We start from the raw sequence: 22,102 nt of genomic DNA on the forward strand, positions 1-22,102 counted from the left end.
ACTCCGGAAGCGAGCCTCCATTTCATCCACCCTGCCCCAATACGATGTGTGACATCATCGTCAATCTCCCCACTGCCTTGTATAATAGACCCAAGATACTTGACACTACTTTTTCTCTGGATGACCTAGGTACCAAACCTCACTTCCACGCCAGCCTCTTGAGGTGCTTCACTGTACTTGCACTCCAAGTACTCTGTCTTGGTCCTACTCAGCTTGAACCCTTTAGACTCTAGAGTCTGTCTCCAACCTTCCAACTTAGCGTTAACTCCGCTACGAGTCTCGTCGATCAGGATTATGTCATCTGCGAAAAGCATACACCATGGCACCCCACCTTGAATTTTTTGCATCAATTCATCCATCACCAAGGCAAATAAAAATGAACTAAGAGCTGATCCTTGATGCAACCCCATCACAACTGGGAAGTGCTCTGAGTCTCCTCCTACTGTCCTTACCCTGGTCTTGGCTCCCTCATACATGTCCTTGATCACCCTAATGTACGCCACAGGTACACTTTTAGCCTCCAAACATCTCCATAGGATCTCCCGTGGAACTTTGTCGTAAGCCTTTTCTAGGTCGATGAATACCATGTGTAAGTCCCTCTTCCTCTCCCTATACTTGCTCCACCCGCCCTCCTTTGTGATGGATGACTTCTGTAGTTGAGCGTCCCGGCATGAATCAGAACTAGTTCTCTGAAATAGATACGCCTCTCCTCACCCTCATTTCCACCACCCTTTCCCACACTTTCATAATATGGCTTAGCAGCTTGATACCTCTATAATTGTTGCAACTCTGGATATCGCCCTTGTTCTTGTATAGAGGGATCATTAAAATTAATTGAGAATTTAAATACTTTGAAATCTTACGTATTCTACAATTGTAGGCTGTTTTGTAAATTCCAGTCTCTTAGTGATAATATAACGTTTGAGTTGACGAAGAATCTTGTCCAAACTTTCATCAAAAGGGAATTCAATAAGCTATACCTTGAATCTTATCTAAGAGCTTAACGATTGACTCTTCTATTTCACCCCAAGTAACAATTGACTCTTGACAATAGCTTTTTATTCTTATACATAATATATTTCTTACAAAATATTATTACATAATATTTGAGTATGGTCAAGTTATAGAGAGGTAATTTTACAAAGAATGTACCAATATAATGAATGTCATTGTTGTTATAGGTAGAATGTTCTTATATAGAAGTAAAATATAACATGAAAAATCGATTCCGGAGAAAATCAGGCTTGTAACATCTCGAAAATACAGATTAGGTGTGAATTTGTAAAATTAGTATTAAGATGACAATTTAGCTATATGAATCCTTTCGAGATGAATCCGGGTGAAAAATAGTTGTTTGGGAGTCAAACCAAATTTTTAAGTTCATAAGAGCTTTTAAATTCGTCTAAGTCTGAGGTACTTTTGCACTTATGCCTATTTGTCGAGTAGTTACGTTGGGAATCTGAGAAACCTTAAAACATGAAAGTTGTAGGTTTTTTAATTATCTTTCCAACCATATATGGTAAAGCTTAAACAGAGCTACGTACAAAAAGTTATGACTGTTTTGCTAAGAAAAGGTCAGCAGTTGCGTCGCAAGGGTGCCGCGATCGGAACGTCGTTCTGACCAATATTTTGCCTTTTGTGGCAACACTACGTCACAGGGGTGCCGCAGGTGTACAAACCTTCTATGGGCCTGCAATGCAAGGGAGGCGCAGCCCTTTATTTTTCTGGTTCCAAATTTACAAGTTTCCACTTCGTTATATTCCTTCTCACTTCGTTTTGGCCACTTCTTGAGAGGAAACAACCCTAAAGCTTCCCCCAAAACATCTAAGATAAGTTCTTGATCAACTCCCATCATTACTACCTCAATCTAACATCAAATTAATGCTAGTTCATCCTTCAAAACCATAGATTCTTTGAAAACCGAAGAAAGAGAAATTGAAGGAGACTTTGGGACACTTCTTAAAGGTATGGTCTTTATCTTTGCTGATGTTATTGAGAGGATTTAGATTAGTGTAGGGCATTAGAAACAATTAGAATCCATGGATTCAAGAACACGTTGTTGGGCACAAAAAGCCCTAGTTTTGCGATAAGGGTGGGAACTTTTAGAATTTGGTTAAAGTTCTGAACTTTATCATCTAAATTGTAGAGTGATTGTTAAATCTCGAAAAATACATTTGGTAGCGTTTTAGCGGGAATTGAGGTATGTCTCTTTTAATAACCCTTTTTGACTATAAAAGTGATATGCATGTCTCTTTTTCGAATACACTTTTCAAATGTTCTAAGTGGTCCTTTGGCAGGGTTTGTGAACGTGAGGGACAAGCCTGCATTAAACCTTTGTGTGTATTATACTATATATATATATATGTATACATGATTTTCCGTTATCAAAGGATGATTGAAATTGAAATATAAAGCTTTGATCTTTGAACATGAATTACCCCATAAGGGATGCTTAAACTTGATTTCGGAAAGCTTGGATATTTCATGTGTTTGCTCTATGAACGGATTGTGTTGGAATTTGAAACTCATTTAATGAATTGAATTTGGTTTCCAAACCCATTGATGATTGGAGGTACCCCTGCTAACTGGATTATAAACATAATTCATAATGAGTGATTCGGCTTCTATGCTATGATTGTGATTCGGCTATTTTGCCATGATTTGTATTATTTGTGTTTGGCTTAGCTACCGTGAGGAATGGTAGTCACTATGGATCCTAGTGGGGTTTGCCTAGCCATTCGGGAAGAAAGGTGGCCATCGAGGGTCAATAGCCCCGGTGTGGTTCATACCTGGCCATTCGGGAGGAAGAGTTGTCATTGAGGGTTGGTAGCCCCGATGTGGTCTCTGCCTAGCTATTTGGGAGGAAGGGTAGCCATCGTGGGTTGATAGTCTCGATGTAGTGCTTCTATGTAGTTTAGGGAACCTTAAATGGCTATTCCTTCGTTATATTGATTTGGTCCTGTATTGGCATATACTTTAATTTGGTTGTCTGTGAGTGGCTTGTTGATGATCTTGGGTTCATGATTGAGAAGACTTAATGTGATGAACGGTGTAATAAGTCGAATTGCTATATTTATATGTTATTGGCTTTTAGTGGTGATTCTACTAAGGTTACTGACTTACTCTATATTTGGATTTCAAATGGTTTTTGAAATAACTTAAGGTAACGAGAACGAGTTAAGGATTGAAAGTGATTATGTCTTTATCATTGACTTGTCTTTGGATGTTCATGAGATGTTATCAATTGTTTTGAACTGTTTCTCAATAGTGTTTTCAATTACACTTATTACTTATATATTTTGATATTAACTATTGTCCCGGAGACACTCATTGAGTATCCAATACTCAGGCTTATCATTGTTGTTTGTGATGGTATGTTAGGTAACGAAGAAGAGCAGGTTCATGATACGTATACGGAGGATAACTTGCTGCTTTCCAGACTTATTGGTGAACCCACACCCTTGTTCGTGGGACACCACTCTTTGTTCATTTATTTCAGTTTTCGGGCTGCGTCCCGAAGTTAGATACTCTTTTTTTTTTTTTTTTCTTTTTTTTAATCTTAGCATCTCCATAGATAGTTGTCAGATTATGGGTAGGTGTTGAAAGTCTTGTATGACTTATTGAGGCATTTGCCACATTAATGATTTACTATTCCTATTAGACTTCCGCTAATTTTTTTCTTTTCTTTTTATATGTATGAGTATGTTTTCATTTAGCCATAAATGACTGTTTTAACTAAATATTAAAAAACTATTGAAAGAGATTAGATGTCTATTGATTTTATAAGGTGCTTCCGGTGTTGTTCATAGCATCGAATGCCTGTTGCGTCCAGGGTGGGTTTTGGGGCGTGACAAAGTCGTTATAGTGAAATGCGATTATAACGAATGACCATTATAGAGAGGTTTGACTGTAATAGTTTTGCATACCAAGATAGCAGCTACAATGACCTCGCCGATGAATTAGTGGAGCTTCCATTACTTTTGATTTTCCTTTTATTATTTGTTTATAAATATGAACTATGTTAGACTTTTAACATCAGTTAGTCCCGGGGATCAAAATCACACGTTTGGTTTAATTGAAGGTTTAATATGCTGAGTAAGATAATATAGGGATCAAAACTGCTAATACACATTAACTCAGGGACTAAAATTGCTATTCTCCCAAAAAAAAGTTTAAAACTTTCAAATTTATGTCGACTAGAAATAAAAACTGAAATGTAATATCCGTACATTCATTGTACTTTTTAATGATACACGACGAAACTACACACATGCATAATGGAAAATTATATTTATAATGGTTGGACTAATACTTTAAGAATGATATCCTTTAGCTTGGTTTTGGAGTTTGTATATATATCTTCATCCTTGTAGAAGAGATTAATGGCACGGGTTAAATTGAGTACTCGCACAAGGATAGGCGTGGGTGCAGGCATCGGATAAAGGCAATTTTCATTTATGTCTTTCCATGCATTGGCTACAAGTTTCTCCAAATTCACATAAGCCTCTTGATTTGAACAACCAAACTCCTTTGTATAGCTTTCAACTGCTGATGCTACATGCCCTCTCTCTTGTTCAAACTAAACACAAAAATTTCACCAAGTTAAGATTTTAAAAAAGGAGAATTTTTCAAGAATATACAGCCCAACATAATATATTACACGCACATAGCCTTATTTTCAGAAAGCTTTCATTATGGGTTTGACGTTTACAAATTTAACCTTTAAAAGTTTAGAGAAAATTACACTGTATGTTAATTGGGGCAATAAAGCTACCAAAATTCACCCATTTTTTTAATTCTTACAAAAAATGACCCAAACTTTTCTCTCTCTCTCTCACTCTCTCTCTCTCTGCCTTCTTATATGTTTGTATATGTTGGTATAAGTGTCTATATGTTTGTATATTTTGGGCTATTTTTTTGCAATGTAAGTGACTAACTTGTATATTTATGAAATTTTCCCTTTAAGTTTATGGAAGAAGTTCATTAGTCTTTCACTATCAAATTGGACCAAATGATATCAAACTTAAAACCCATGGATAGGAGCTGTTGAGCCATTATTTAAGAGCGCAATGAGTTCTTATATGTAAAGTAGGAAAAAGTTACTCCCTCCGTCCCAATTTATGTGAAGCGGTCCGAGGTACGAGGGTCAAAACACTTCATTTTAGTTATGAATTGGATATACGAAATAAAATTTATATATTTGAAAACTATACGGAAAGTACTACAAGTCAAAATAAAAAATGATTCAAAATACATGTAAAATGTTTGAGAAAATTATCGTGAAAGAAAAATTGTTTGACCCTCAAACAGTAACACCTTCGAATAGAAAGACCAAAGGTCTAAAGTAAGATGTGGGATGAAGGAGGGACGGGTAGGTTCTATAAATCATACTCTCGAAATGGCTTCTATCAAACCAAAAAGAAGCAAAGGAAGAAATGTTTTACACTAATTAAGTTTGTTTCTAACCAATTTAAGGTCATCTTAAAAATTGCTAAAACACGAGCATGGAAGTGCCATAAGATAAAGAAGAAAATGAAAATCAGAGGAAATATTTTTACCTTATGTCCAATCCTGTCATCCATCAATCGACAAACTACACATGAAGCTTTTACCATTGAAGGTTCACTTGTAACCCACTCAAAGTTCTCCTTAGTGACTAATTCTCCCATACCAACCAAAGAAGTTGTGGAAAGCATCATATGACATGAAGTTACCAGTGCAACTTTCAGATACTCCTCAAATGTTGGAACATATCCAGCATGGTACCACTTGAACTCTTGATAATATGCTTTCACTACTTTCTTAAGCTAGCATAATTATCAGTGGAACAATAACTTGATTAATATATTGAAAAGTTCTTTTATTCTCAAAAACTATCATATATGTTAGTCACAAGAAAAGAACTGAAAATGGGCATTGTAGAACATATATGTTTTATTGACGTTGAGGTGCTAAGTATGATTTTATTTTGTTGTTCTTGTAGAATGTTACAAATAAAATTTGTCACCTTGCGAAAAAGGTTTTGGTTTTTCTGTGGCAGGATAAAAATTCAACTAGAGCGACTTTGTAACAGAAAACTTAAAAGTTAAGTGACACTATTGATACAAAACTAAGTTAAACGTCTTTACTAAATAATTTCACATAGTGAGTGACCGTTTGAGAAATTTACTCAACATTATTAATATAGTAAAAAGAGGTGTGCACAGAGCATATACTTTACAATTTTATAGCAACTTTCTTTAATTTTCTTTCGAAGAATATAATTACATATAAAGCTGTGATGTAACCTTGTGTAACCATAAATTTGAATTTCCTTCTTCTGCCAAAGAAGATGCATTGTGTTAGATAGTTCATAGGAAATACACTTCTTCCTTATGATCTAATTATTGAACCGTGTTTTAGGGATGAAACCTTTCTTCAACATTTTTCTTGTTTTAGGAGATGAAATGATTTATTAGTTTCCAAACTGTCAACTTTGTATATTGCCCTTACCTCAGCTTTTGCATAGAGAATTCGGTAGGATTTGTTTTCCTTTGCCAACAACTCTTCCATTTCAGCATAAGTATTAAAAAGATAATGGTATAGGAGCTTAAGGCATGGAGGTAGCTGCTGTGATGCATTTATGTCCCATCTGTGCAATAAGAATTTCGAACTAAGTCAATGTTTACTCATATATGGATCAACTGTTAAAATATATATACTCATTATTTTATATGAAAACTTCACCTTTGAATGGCATCCGTGAACATTTCAAGTTCATCGAGTGTTCCATACACATCGTACAAATCGTCTAATATGGAGGCAAGGGAGATTACTTTGGTTGTGAATCTTCGCGCAATATAATATCGAGGCTCAAAGTACACTCCTAATATCCAAAAATAGGCTTCTACCAGACGATTTCGAGCAAATGAAAAATTTCTTTCAACGTCCAAATCTTTCCACCACCTAAGTACAATCAAATTCAATAAATCATATGGTTGCCCACTCATGTTAAGTATATATTAAACATATATCATTTAATTGCATTGCATATGTACGTACCTTGTAATACCACTTAGCTCTTTCTGATGTACCTTCTGCAACATGTTGAAGTCTAGTCGTGCAAATTGTAACAGTACTTTGTTATGTTCCGGATTGTCTTGATAAATATTTATGTACTGCCTTGTTGCTACTCTTGCTAAGGTTCTGCGAATTGGCATCTTTAAGGCATGAATTACTTGTTTAACAAAATATCCACTTAAGTTAGGCACCATGGATTTAAGGCACTTGGTGGTGAAAGTTAATGCTTCCTCTAAAATATTCTCTCCACCAACTCCGAGATGTGCTGCTTCATACAAGCTCAAAATTCCTTTAACGTCGCTAACCAATGCTTCCTTAAAATTCCCTTCATCATCTTTAAATGTTTTGAAGACATCTATTTGAAAATTAAAAATTCCAAAAAAAAAAAAAAAAAAAAAAAAAAAAATTAATCAAAGTTATTTACATACTTCGACATGCTAGATCTAGGGTGTGTTTGGTACGAATGAAAATGTTTATCCGTGGAAAATATTTTTCTGGAAAATAAGTGAGAAAGTTGTATTGTCCCAATCAATGTGGGCATGGTGTGTTGTGATGTGTTGTAGTATGGTAGGGGACAATCAATTTGGAATGCAATCATAGAACTTGATTTTTCTATTTTCACTAGGCAAGTAGTCATTTTTCTTATTTAATGAACTTGTTTTCCTAGAGAAAATGTTTTTCACAAATCAAAAAACATTTTCTCCATACCAAACACACCCAAAGAGCAAGAACTTACTAACCGCATGAGACATTATATCCAGCTTGTCTTAATAATCGAAATTGAAGAGCAACGGTCTCAAGCTTATCAAATTGACTGCAACTGTTGTTGTAGATGTTTTTAAGTGATTCCTCAATATCGGTTTCAAAATGATATGACACTCCTAATCGTTGCACCATATCAATGAGCTCTAATTTTCGTGTCGATGCTAGTAGCATCTTCCTCACCTCATTTCTAAGCCGGTTAACTTCTTCTTCCTCATGTCGATCAATCTCCTTCAATGGTAGTATTCGAAGAAGAGTTTAAGTTTTGTGCACTGTCATTATATTAATATATATAGCTAATTTTAATGAAGCGGAGGTTTACCTAACCCCTATATGTATTCTTCTGAATTAATGATGTGCTAAACAAAATAAACAATCAAGCTTATGAAAAATTTATACGAAAAAAATATGCATTGAATTTATAAAAATAACATCGTGTAGTAAAAAAATAAAACGTAGCACCATTAATTATAATAACTTTCTGCATCTTTATGAATATAGAAAGATTAAGTAAGCAAAAATTATGATTGATATATTATGTGTTATTTAATTACCGTAGATGAAGAATCATATGCGAGGAAATAGTCACCCCAAACACTTGGATGGTAATCTACAGACCGACGAGCTGATTTAGGAACATTATTGTTAACCTCCATCTTCCCTATTTTTTGGCTAGACTTGAAAGTTTTGACTACTAATTTGAATTGTACATATTGCTTCCTCTTTCATGCTTCATTTATATTACACATTTTGGCATGTCACACGATGGTGAGCATGCAAGTGGACATTAATATAATGAAAGTAAGGTAAGATGAAAATCTTCTTTTTTGAAGAAGGAATATATAATTTGTGTAAGTTGAATTAATTTGTAATATATTCTTCAACCAAAGTTGAAACATTATTTGTTGTTTTGTACTTTGTAATAAAAACAGTAAGCTTGTGGAGTGTGATAAAATCTGGACAGTCTAATTTCACAATTTTTGGTTGTCCTTTGGCCACTAACAAGCAAGAGGGTTGCAAACCATATCCTCTCGAATTCAATTTACTATGAACATATCTTATCATAATTCCGACAAAGTATATCTTAGTATAAGATTTGGACAATCCTGTGTTGCTGACTTGGTATATAAGCAAAGCAAGTGAAATAAGATAGCGTAAATAATGAGTATACAAATACAATCACCCCCTCTGCAACTGTCATTCTCTGTAATAACATTTCACTATGTCAGAATATATTTATTTGAATAACGCGATTTTGCATGTTATATTTTACTTCTCTATTAACAACATTGTACCTATAACAACATGTCGCTACCCAAATAAATTGTATATACCAAACAACCCTATGTCGAAATCACAATTAAAGAAGGGAAAAATTCATAGCTAACTATAGAATTTAAATTATTTACCCTTGTAGAAGAATGTGGGACCACTGATGTAACTTAAGTGTAATCACTAAACGTAATTAATTAGAGTTAGTTACACTTGATTAGTTGGCTCGTTATTTTAGAAAGTAGGTCGGTTAAGTATGTATATATATACAAGGCAGTTAGGATATATAGCAGTACAGTTTCATTTCATCAATACACAGAATGAGATATTTTCTCTTCTTTCTTCCTCTCTAAGATTTCATCTCCATTAATGCTTCCATATCTGAGCTCCTTAACATGGTATCAGAGCATCCAGGTTAAACCTGCTATTAGCTCAGTATAGTTGAAGTTGAGATGAACTCTTAGCTCGTAAGAAATTTTTTGTGCGGTTTTGATTCGAAGAAAATTGGCGATTTTGCAATCTCTCTTTGATCGATTTAAATTCAAGTTTCTGCATCAATTTTCAGTTGATTTGAGTGTTGTTGTGTTAGATTGTTTCAAATCAAAGTCTAACAATGGCACTAGTAGATGAAACCATTAATGGCGCAAGTGGAGCTACAAGTCAAACTCATGATCAAAATTCACAGCAAACTGATGAAGTACACCACAATCATCCTCTTTGCATTCATCCTTCAGATACACAAGGTTCAGTTCTCATCTCTATAAAGCTTCAAGGTTCTAAAAATTACTCGTTATGGAGTAAATCTCTGAAAATTGTACTGTTAGGCAAAAATAAATTGGGTTTTATTTTGGAAACCTGTCACAAAGAAAATTATGATGCCAGTTTTCATGAACTTTAAGATAGATGTAATGCAATTGTGTTTGCGTGGATTATGAACACTGTTTCAAAGGATTTGGTTAGTGCTGTGATTTACGGTTCTGATACGCATGCTGTGTGGGAAGATCTAAGAGAGAGATTTGTTAAGGTCAATGCTTCTAGAGCATTCTATTTACATAGGGAGATTGCGACTCTTACTCAAGGTACTTCCTCTGTATTAGTATACTTCACTAGACTTAGGGAGTTATGGGATGAGTTTGGTACATTGGTTCTCCCTCCCTCATGTTCTTGTCCGGAGTCCAAACAATACAGTGAACACTTTCAACTGCATAAGTTGTGGCAGTTCCTCATGGGACTGAATGATTCTTATGACTATGCTAGAAGTCAAGTTCTGATGACTTCTCCTTACCTAATATCAATCGAGCCTATGCCATGATCATAATTGTTGAGAGTCAAAGGAAGAATCTACAGGGAAATAACATGTTCACTCAAGGTGAGAGTAGTGAGTCTGCTTTGATGAGTAATAGGATTCAAAACATTGGAGGCTATAGCAATCTTAGTGGTAGTCATGGGAGTTTGAATAAGTCTGCTATGCAGAGTAACAGAATGTCAAATAATGGAGGAGGTAATGGTGGTTTCAGGTCCAGAAACAACTTTGGAAAATCATCCATATACTGTGAGCATTGCAAGTTTAGGGGTCACACCAAGGATAATTGTTACAAGCTACATGGTTATCCATCAGACTACAAATACAAAAAGAAAGGAGGGTACTCTAACAACTATGCTAACAATGCTACCAACACTGGGAACCTTTCTCCAGATGATTAAGGATATGCAGCTCAGTATTCTTCTCAGGTCAACAATGTTCCTTTGCCTTCTCATTTCAACACCCTCAACACAACTCTTCCATCAGTTCCACCATTTACATCAGAACAATACTCTTAAATCCTCAACATGCTAGGCAAAGGAAAAGGTAAGATGGTTGATGCAGTAGCAAACACAGCAAAGGTTGATTCTGCAGAAACATCTGGTACATCAGGTACTATCTGTCACGACCCACCTAGAGGGCCATGACGGGTACCCGGAGCTGACTACTGAGCACCACTCATGCTAATCATCATACTGATCGTAAATGCATTTACTATTCTCAACACAACTAGCCATAAGGAAAACCTTTATCACTTCCAAAATATATCTACAATCATATGCATAAGGCCCTCGGGCTATCAAAATAACATACAAATATATACAATGTGATCACCATCAACTACCCACACATACGTATCTACGAGCCTCTACTAGAGTACTAGACATAAAGACGGGACAGGACCCCGTCGTGCCCAAACATATACACAAAACAATATGATCATGAGTAGCACCTCCAGAATAGTGGAGTGCTTCTGTGAACCCGCTGATAAGCTCCTACGGATCTGCACCATCTCCTTGTCTACCTGTGGGCATGAACACAGCGTCCAAAAAGAAAGGACGTCAGTACGAACATTTTACTGAGTATGTAAGCCATGAATAATAGTAACATAATAGAGAAATAATAGTAGCATGAGGCGAAGATATAACCTTCGCTTAGCCTTTAAAAGAAAACACATGTTATACATATCACATATATCATCATCATTAACCCGCGCCCGGGTAACCATCGCACGCCGCCCACTAGTGGTGTCATGTCCGGCCATCTAGGCACGGTGTAATCATACGCGCCCCCGCCTTTGCGGTGACATGTCCGCCATCTAGCACGGTGTAATCATATGCAGCCCACCTTCGTGGTGACATGTCTGGCCATCTAGGCACGGTGTAATCTCATCATCATATACTTCCCATAAGGCATGCATTGGAACTCAAAGATAAATCTGTAACTATATCGGGGTGACATAAGGTCGAGGACCCCCGATTCTATAATGGGGTAATCATAATCATCATACCTCACCTTGAAGGAACTAGCATCATAAGATGGGTCTAGCAATAATTAATAACATCAAGAATCGTTTAAGGATCATTAGCTTCATGGAATATCATATCATAAGTCTTAGGATCTCTAGGCTTAGACTCACCATCATCATTATCATATTCGCGACATATCTCCTATCTTTGCCTCATAAGAAGCTCTTTATAAGCATTGACTTATATTTTTTCGCAATGTAAGAAGGTCATGGAACGATAAAGGGGGTCATGTCATAGGAATCATGCCTTAGAAAAGAAGGGACTAGCCTGACATACCTTTACATTTCGCTAACTTTGTCACTTGAACGTTTCCCTCCAATATTCACATTTCTACATTCAAGAGAGTTCGTACTAAAATTAGACAATCGAAAACATACTTAAGCTTAAGCTAAAGCTAACGAAAATTGGGTAGCATCCCCTTTATTTTGATGACTTCCCCCACATAATAAACAACTCCTAACATCAATAACAACACCCACAATATTTTACTCAATAACTTCATCAAGCTAGACATTATTAAATCCTCAACATTCCCGATCAAACTCCTTCGTAACCCTGACTATGGCACCATAACGTATCCATCCTCATACAATGCCTTTACAACACCTTTAATACTATTCATAGCAAGATTATACTCTTTACATATCAAGAACTATGATCTAAGTCAAGTTATGATTCAAGAATATAACTAATTTCATATTTGTACTCCATATTCTCCTTCCTTCCATAATCCAAGTCTTTCAACCTCTCAATACTCTTAATAACATGAATTGAACATAGAACTCACCTTGGATGATGTAGGAATGGACTTTATATGAGAATACTCCACTTGGAGAAAACCCTCCTTCAACACAAAAAGGTGTCTTGATCTCCACAAGCCCTAGTGAGCATTCTTACACTAGATTCTACTAATTCTTGGTGATTAATCCTTGATTTCCCTTGGATATATGATAATATAATGAGAGAATTTTTCTAGGACCTTCAAGACTTGGAGAGGAAATAAAATCTGAAATTTTGGGTCGTGACTCATCTATTTATAGCCGGAACCGGAATGTTCCGGATAAGTGGTTCGACGTCACGCGACGGTCGATCCATCGGTCACGTCGACGTGTCAACGGTCCGTCGATGGCCGTCGATGTGTCGACCATTGACGTGTCTCGTCGCATATTAGGAAAAATTGCAGAGAACATAATGACGGTTCGATCGACGGCCGTCGACGTGTTGACTATTCGTCAATAATGTTTGGTGTCTGCAGATTTCCCTGAATCTGCTCAGCCTGTGTCGGTTCAATCCGTTCAACTTCTAATCCTGTAATATACCTGCTAGTACCTCTATGCACGGGGTAAAATACTTATCATCCCAATACTCGGGTACAAATCTCTATTTCAAGGCATACTCAACTAGGAAGCCGTGAGTTTTTCCTACCATGAAAATGAGAGGTGTAACATTCTTCCCCTTTTTAAAACCATTCGTCCTCGAATGTTAAGTTCTCAAGAATCCTGCAAAATTTCGCCAGCGTTTCCCCAGTAATATGGCGCTACTATCCTGTCACCATCTTGTCACAACAGCGTATAGTAACATTGCCTCACAGGGCTACAATACAATAGTAAGAAATTATGGCCACACTCGACCAGAAACATAAAAAGAAAGCATACATACCTCATAATATTGATGCCTTATCTTGGATCTCTCCCGAGGGTTGAAATAAGTGCGAGTACTTGGACTTCATATTTTCTTCTGCTTCCCAAGTCATTTCCTCTCGATTATTGTTCCGCCACAAGACCTTAACTGAGGCTACCTCTTTATTTCTAAGTTTCCGTACTTGCCTATCTAGTATGGCCATGGGTACCTCCTCATAAGTTAACCTTTCCGTCACTTGAACATCATCCACCAGCATGATCCTAGTAGGATCCCCGACACACCTACGAAGCATTGATACATGAAAACTAGATGGATCGATTCAATTCTGAAGGTAAGTCCAATTCATAAGCTACTTGACCCACCTTGCGGACAATCTTATAAGGTCCAATGTATCGAGGACTTAACTTTTCCTTCTTACCAAATCTCATCACGCCTTTCATCGGTGATACCTTTAAGAATACCCAATCATCAACTTGGAATTCTAAGTCTCGCCGACGGTTGTCCGCATAAGATTTCTGGCGACTTTGGGCTGTTAATAGTCGGTCTCGGATAACCTTGACCTTTTCCACCGCTTGTTGAATCAACTCAGGGACTATTAGTTGTACCTCTCCTACTTCAAACCACCCAATTGAGGATCTGCACTTTCTTCCATATAGAGCTTCGTACAAGGCCATTTGAATACTGAAATGATAGCTGTTGTTGTATGCGAACTCAACGAGAGGCAAGTGGTCGTCCCAACTACCACCAAAATCTAGCACACATGCACGTAATATATCTTCCAAGGTCTGAATAGTGCGTTCGGCTTGCCTATCAGTTTATGGATGAAATGTTATGCTAAGCCTTACCTGAGTACCCAAACCTTCTTGGAAAGACTTCCAAAATTTAGCCGTAAATTGTGCTCCTCTATCGTGATAATAATGGACAGGGATGACACTATGAAGTCGCACAATCTCTTTGAGATATAGCCTTGCATAATCTTCCGCCGAATATGTGGTTCTGACTGGGAGAAAATGAGCTGATTTCGTGAGTTTGTCCATGATCACCCATATGGAGGCATACTTGCTTCGGGAATGAGGTAACCCCACAATAAAATCCATGTTGATCATTTCCCATTTCTAGGTTGGAATCCCCATAGCTTGCAATAATCCTCATGGCTTTTGATGTTCGATTTTCACTTGTTGGCAATTTGGACATTGAGCTACAAATTTCGCTATGTCCTTCTTCATTCCATCCCACCAATACATTAGCTTAAGATCGTGATACCCCTGGGTGAATAGAATACCGAGAGTAGTGAGCTTCTTCTAGAATCCGACGACATAGCTCCTCAACATTCAGAACACATAACCTGTCTCGGTATCTAAGAACTCCATCTGTAGAGATTTCAAATGGCGACTTCTCCTTCTCATACAAGGTATCTCTATAGTGGCTCAACTGGAGGTCTTCATATTGGCTCTCTCACACCTCCATATCTAAGGATGAAACAGTTGGGTTGTGGATACCAAGCCCTATATTGCCTGAATCAATTAGGCGAACTCCAAGGCTGGCTAGTTGGTGGAGCTCACGAATTAATTCTTTCTTCTCCGAAGGAACCTCACATAGACTTCCCATTGATTTGCGGCTAAGTGCATCGGCCACTACATTCGCCTTTCCGGGGTGGTATAAAATGCTCACATCATAGTCTTTCAGTAGTTCCAACCACTGCATCTGCCGAAGATTCAACTTCTTCTGCTTGAAAATATATTGGAGACTCTTGTGATCCGTATAAATATCAACATGTACGCCATACAAATAGTGTCTCCACATCTTTAGTGCATGAATAACCGCAACCAATTCAAGATCATGGGTCGGATAGTTCTTTTCATGTTTTCGCAAGCATAGGCAATAACTTTGTCGTGCTGCATCAACACACAGCCTAACCCAACACTGGAGGCATCATAATACACAACATAGCCATCTGGCCCTTCTGGGAGTGTCAAGCCGAGGGCCGAATTAATCTATCCTTCAATTCCGGAAAGCCGCGTTCACAAGCATCAGTCCATTGAAACTTTGTTGATTTCTGAGTCAGCTTCATCAATGGTGCCAAAATAGAGGAAAACCCTTCCACAAATCTTCTATAATAACCTGCCAATCCCAGAAAACTACGGACTTCTGTAGGCGTTATAGGCCTTGGCCAAGTCTTCACAGCCTCAATTTTCTGGGTATCAACTCGAATGCCATCAGCTAAAATAACATGGCCCAAAAAAGTCACGAAATTTAGCCAAAACTCACATTTTGAAAATTTTGCATACAACTCTCGAGTTCGAAGAATTCCAAGGGCAATACGTAAATAGTCTGTATGCTCTGCTTCTGTCCGAGAGTATACTAGAATATCATCAATGAACACGATCACGAACAGATCTAAGAGAGGCCTGAATACATTATTCATCAAATTCATAAATACCGCCGGAGCATTAGTCAACCCAAATGACATCACCCGAAATTCATAGTGGCCATATCTCGTTCTGAAAGCTGTTTTGGGAATATCTTCTTCTCTAACTCTCACTTGATGATACCCCGATCTTAGATCAATTTTGAAAACCATTTGGCACCCTGTAATTGATCAAACAAATCATCAATCCTTGGAAGCGGATATTTATTCTTTATTGTTACCTTGTTCGTTATCTATAATCAATACACATCCGTCATAAAGAACCATATTTCTTTCTCACAAATAGGACAGTGCTCCCACGGTGATGAAACGGGTCTAATGAATCCTTCTCAAGAAATCTTTCAATTGTGCCTTTAGCTCTTTCAATTGCAAGGTGAGCTATTCGTAAGGAGGAATAGATATAGGCTTGGTGTCCGGCAACACATCAATAGCAAAATCAATCTCTTTCCGGAGGAAAGTCCGGAAGTTCATCTGGAAATACCTCCGGGAATTCATTTACTACCGGGACGGATTGAAAAGTCGGTGGCTTTGCTTCGGTGTCATGAACTCGAACTAAGTGATATATATAGCCTTTAGCTATCATCTTCCTTGCCTTAAGGTAGGAAATAAACCTACCTCTGGGAGACGCTGTATTACCTTTCCATTCGAGCACGGGCTCTCCCGGGAATTGGAACCGAACTACTTTCATTCTGCAATCGACATTGGCATAACAAGAGGCCAACCAATCCATACCCATAATCACATCAAAATCTAACATTTCCAGCTCAACTAAATCAACTTTAGTCTGATGATCACATACCACAATCACACAATTTTTATACACTTGTCTAGCTATTACCGGGTCACCAACAGGAGTAGATACCTCAAAAGGTTTTATTGGCTCGGGTTTCACCCCAATATGATCAGCAATATACGGAGTGATATAAGACAACGTGGAACCCGAATCAATCAACGCATAAACATCATGAGAGAATATAGTCAATATACCTGTAACCACATCTAGGGAGGACTCAAGATCCTGACGTCCGACTAAAGCATAGATACGGGCCGAGTGCCCCGAATCGGATGCTCCCCTCTCGTCCCTACCACGGCCTCGCCGGGAATCCGGAGAGTCTGCCCTATCGGGCGCACAGATGAGGAAGAACCAGCTGCTGATCCTGTGGGCTGAACCCTACCTCTACCATACATCGAGGGGAAATCACGTATCAAGTGCCCAGTCTGTCCACAAACATAACAAGCATCTGAACCCTAGCGACACGGACTCGAGTGTAACTTTTCGCACTGATTACATTGTGGGACCGGTAGTCTCCTCTGGCTGTAATCACCTCCAAATTGGGGACCCGAAACTCTCGAGCTCTGGCCCTGCCCTAAATGAATGGAGTGGTCAAATCTCCTGCCTGCAAACCAAGGAGGTGCACTTGTCGCCGACTGTCCTGAATATCTAGAATATGACTGCCTCGATCCCCCTCTATAGTCGCTACCGGCACCCATAGATCTGGCTCTCTTACTCTACCCTCTATCAATATCGCGCTCACCCCTTTGCGGATGTTGCTGCTCTTCTAAATTCTGGGCGTGGGCCTGAATACGGGAAATATCCATCCCTTCTTGCAATGAAGCTGTCAAGCAATCTTTGAACAAATGTGACCCCAAGCCACTCACAAACCTATGTACTCTATCTCCCATGTCGGCCACCATAGTCGGAGCATATCTAGCCAATGAATTAAAGTGAAGGCTATACTCCCTTGCTTTAGATTTAGAAACCTATCCGCACGGGCCCTTTGAACCTCGGGTGGCAAATAATGACGAAGAAAAGCATCCACAAATTCCTGCCAAACCGGGGGAGGTGCATTTTCCTTTCTCGAAGATATCCAGTTATTATACCAAAGGACCGCTACATCCCGGAGTTTGTAAGATGCCAACTCCACAGATTCAATATCGGAGGCATGAATAATTCTCAACGTTCTTAGTATCTCATCAATAAAACCTTGCGGGTCTTCATCGGGCTTTGACCCAAAAAATTCTGGAGGATTTAAACTCATGAAATCACGGGCTCTAGCACTAGTCGCCCTATCACCCGAACCCGTACTCTGCCGCTGTGCCTGAGCGGCAACTAACTGTGTCAATAGCTGAATAGCTTCGGTCATTTGTTGACTCGAAGCACCCGGTGGAGGAACTGGAGGCATAGGAGCCGGAGTGGAGCCGTTCTTGCTCTTCTAAAATAGGCGGAATGTGAGAGGTATTGGATGGAGCCTCATTATGAGATTCACCTTCTTCTATTTGTTGGAGGCTCCCTTTCCATCTGCCTTTCTATCATAGCCTTGCCCCCTTGGGCGGCTGTAGCTTTTCTCTTTGGCGGCATAACTGAAATCATAACGCACAATTAGGGAGGAGAAAATCTTATAACATGGCTCTATGGCACGATCTAATAAGAAGAAGAATGGTCATTTTTCCTAAATGCCCTTGTGACCTCTTGTTTATAAGTGTGGCGCGCTTCACACCCATAAACAAGACTCTACTGGACACGGCTCGTAGACATACCCTAGGATGGAACTGCTCTGATACCACTTTTTTCACGACCCGCCTAGGGGGCCATGACGGGTATCGGAGCTGACTACCTAGCACCACTCATGCTAATCATCATACTCATCTCAAATGCATTTATTATTCTCAACACAACTAGCCATAAGGAAAAACTTTATCACTGCCAAAATATATCTACAATCATATGCATAAGGCCCTCGGGCTATCAAAATAATATATAAATATATACAATGTGATCATCATTAACTAGCCACACATACGTATCTACGAGCCTCTACTAGAGTACTAGACATAAAGACGGGACAGGATCCCGTCGTGCCCAAACATATACACACAAAAGAATATGACCACAAATAGCACCTCCGAAATAGTGGAGTGCTCCGTGAACCGCCGATAAGCTTTTACGAATCTACACCATCTCCCTGTCTACCGTGGGCATGAACACAGCGTCCAAAAAGAAAGGACGTCAGTACGAACATTGTACTGAGTATGTAAGGCATGAATAATACTAACATAATAGAGAAATAATGGAGCATGAGGTAGAGATACAACCTACTTGGCCTTTAAAAGAAAACACATGTTATACATATCACATATACCATCATCGTTAACCCGCGCCCGGGTAACCATCGCACGCCGCCCACTAGTGGTGTCATGTCCGGCCATCTAGGCACGGTGTAATCATATCCCGCCATTCGCGGTGACATGTCCGGCCATCTAGGCACGGTATAATCGTATACTTCGCGGTGACATGTCCGCCTTCTAGGGCATGGTGTAATCGTATGCATCCCGCCTTCGGTGACATGTCCGCCCACAGGCACGGTGTAATCTCGTCATTATATACTTATCATAAAGCATGCATTAGAACTCAAAGATAATCTATAACTATATCGGGGTGACGTAAGGTTGCGAACCCCCGATTCCATTATGGAGTAATCATAATCATCATACCTCACCTTGAAGGAACTAACATCATAAGGTGAGTCTAGCAACAATGAATAACATTAAAGAATCGTATGAGGATCATTAGCTTCGTGGAATTATCATATCATAAGCTTTAGGATCTCTAGGCTTAGACTCATCATCATCGTTATCATATTCATGACATATCTCTCATCTTTATCTCATAAGAGGCTCTTTATCAACATTGACTCATATTTTTTCGGAATGTAAGAAGGTCATGGAAAGATAAAGGGGGTCATGTCATAGGAATCATGTCTTAGAAAAAGAAGGGACTAGCCTTACATACCTTTACGTTTCGCTAACTTTATCACTTGAACGCTTCCCTCCAATATTCACGTTTCTACATTCAAGAGAGTTCATACTAAAATTAGATAATCGAAAACATACTTAAGCTTAAGCTAAAGCTAACGAAAATTGGGTAACATCTCCTTTATTTCGATAACTTTCCCCCACATAATAAACAACTCCCTACATCAATAACAACACCCACAATATCTTAATCAATAACTTCATTAAGCTAGACATTATTAAATGCTCAACATTCCTTATCAAACTCCTTTATAACCCTAACTATAGCACCATACCGTATCCGTCCTCATACAATGTCTCTACAACATCTTTAATACTATTTATAGCAAGATTATACTCATTACATATCAAGAACTATGATTTAAGAATACTACTATTTTCATAGTTGCACTCCATGTTCTCCCCCTTCCATAATCCAAGTCTTTTAACCTCTCAATACTCTTAATAATATGAATTGAACATAAAGCTTACCTTTGATGATGTAGGAATGGACTTTAAATGGAATTACTTCACTTGGAGAAAACCCTAGTTCACACCAAAAGATTCTTGGTGCCCACAAACCCTAGAGAGTACTCTCACATTTGTTTCCACAATTTCTTGGTGTTTTCTCCTTGATTTCTCTTGGGTATATGATGGTATAATGAGAGAGTTTTTCTAGAACTTTCAGGACTTAGAGAGAGACTCAAATCTGAAAATTTGGAGTCCAACTCGTCTATTTATAGCTGGAACTAGAATGTTCTAGATAAGCGATTCGACGGTCACGTCGACGTGTTGACGATCCGTCGACTTGCTCCGTCGACATGCTTCTGCAGATCAGAAGTTGCAGAGCCATATTGACGTGGCGGTCGATGGCCCATCTAAGTGTCTCGTCGATCGATTTCTGCAGATTAAAATTCTCAAAACATAACGACGGTTCATATTGACGGCCCGTCGACATGGTCGACGGTCCATGGATAATGTCTAGTGTCTTCAGATTTCCCTGAATCTGCTCAGCCTGCGTCGGTTCAATCCATTCAGCTTCTAATCCTGTAATATACCTGGAATACCTGTTAGTACCTCCATACACGGGGTAAAATACTTAGCATCCTAATACTGGGGTACAAATCTCCATTTCAAGGCATACTTGACTAGAAAGCCATAAGTTTTTCCTACCATAAAAACGAGAGGTGTAACACTATCATTGCTCTTATGTCTAATCTAGTTGAAAATAACTAGATAGTTGACACTGGGGCATCAAATCATATGGTTCACAATGTTAATCTTCTCAGTAAGTTAGAAGGATTGACTGGTCTGAATAAAAATAAGGTACAATTTCCTGCAGGTGAACAAGTGTCAATTAGTTATAAGGGAGAATCTCTAATACTACAAAACAAATTTGTTTAGAATGTACTCTATATACCAGGATTCAAGTACAACCTGCTATCATTAGTATCAAAAATCACAACGGAATTAGATTGTGCAGTGCTATTCTTTCCTTATTTTTGTGTGTTTTAGGAACTCTCAAGTGGGAAGGTGATAGGCATTAGTAAAGAGGAAGATGGTCTCTACATTCTCAAAGCTAGTAGTGCAGATGTGGTTCTACCTATACTGAAATAATCAGGAACAAGGTTCATTAACAAGTAGCCAGGAATAAAACTTTACAGCAGGGTAGTTCTAATACTGTGCATACTAGCACTAGTTCTGGCATTACTCAGCTGTGTATACCAGTTTGTTATGGCATAAGAGGTTAGGACATGCTTCTCTGAGAGTTGTAAGATGTATTCTTTATCTGAAGAATGCGAAGTTTACTGATCATGTTTGTACTATGTGTCCTATTGCTAAGCAAACTAGGAGTCCTTTCCCATTGAGTCATACTGTTTCTCCTTGTGTATTTGACCTAGTTCTTGCTAATGTATGGGGGCCATATAGAGTTCTTACTCATAATGGAAGGAGATATTTCTTTACACCAGTTGATGACTGTTCTAAATACATCTGGATTTTTTTACATAATACTAAAGCTGATGTGATTGTAGTCTTGAAAGAATTCCTTCTGCCTGTTAAGACTTAGTTGGTACTGAAGTTAAGTGTCTAAGGACTGCTAATGGCACTGAGCTTTTAAATGAGCATGTTAGATGTTTGCTCAAGGATAAAGGTATTTTACATCAAAGCTCATGTGCATATACTCCTTAATAAAATGGAGTGGTAAAGAGGAGACATGGATCTATACTAGATATGGCCAGGGCTCTAAGATTTCAGACTGGTGTTCCTCTAAGGTTTTAGGGTGAATGTGTATTGCAGTCTATCTTCTCAATAGGT

The 22,102-nt window shown here is 38.4% G+C and overlaps 1 protein-coding gene across 1 annotated transcript; it reads right to left on the bottom strand.

Moving 5' to 3' along the window:
• Window positions 1–4,110: 4,110 nt before the first annotated feature.
• Window positions 4,111–8,534, bottom strand: LOC132059786 ((-)-germacrene D synthase-like). Its single transcript, XM_059452567.1, has 7 exons — window positions 8,376–8,534; window positions 7,800–8,052; window positions 7,042–7,414; window positions 6,727–6,945; window positions 6,493–6,631; window positions 5,559–5,807; window positions 4,111–4,579 (listed from the first exon to the last, which is right to left on the bottom strand). The coding sequence occupies exons 1-7, from the start codon at window positions 8,475–8,477 to the stop codon at window positions 4,292–4,294; spliced, it is 1,623 nt and encodes a 540-aa protein (XP_059308550.1). The 5' UTR covers window positions 8,478–8,534; the 3' UTR covers window positions 4,111–4,291.
• Window positions 8,535–22,102: the final 13,568 nt, after the last annotated feature.

This window comes from Lycium ferocissimum, chromosome 6, assembly GCF_029784015.1.
Source record: "Lycium ferocissimum isolate CSIRO_LF1 chromosome 6, AGI_CSIRO_Lferr_CH_V1, whole genome shotgun sequence".
NCBI lineage: Eukaryota > Viridiplantae > Streptophyta > Magnoliopsida > Solanales > Solanaceae > Lycium > Lycium ferocissimum.

Excerpts from the sequence above, each read along its gene's own strand:
- LOC132059786 (XM_059452567.1), bottom strand. The coding sequence starts at position 8,477 with ATGGAGGTTAACAATAATGTTCCTAAATCAGCTCGTCGGTCTGTAGAT. Across the intron at positions 7,415-7,799 it reads TGGATATAATGTCTCATGCG|ATGTCTTCAAAACATTTAAA; the intron begins GTTAGTAAGTTC and ends ATTTTCAAATAG. Across the intron at positions 6,632-6,726 it reads TTCACGGATGCCATTCAAAG|ATGGGACATAAATGCATCAC; the intron begins GTGAAGTTTTCA and ends CTTATTGCACAG.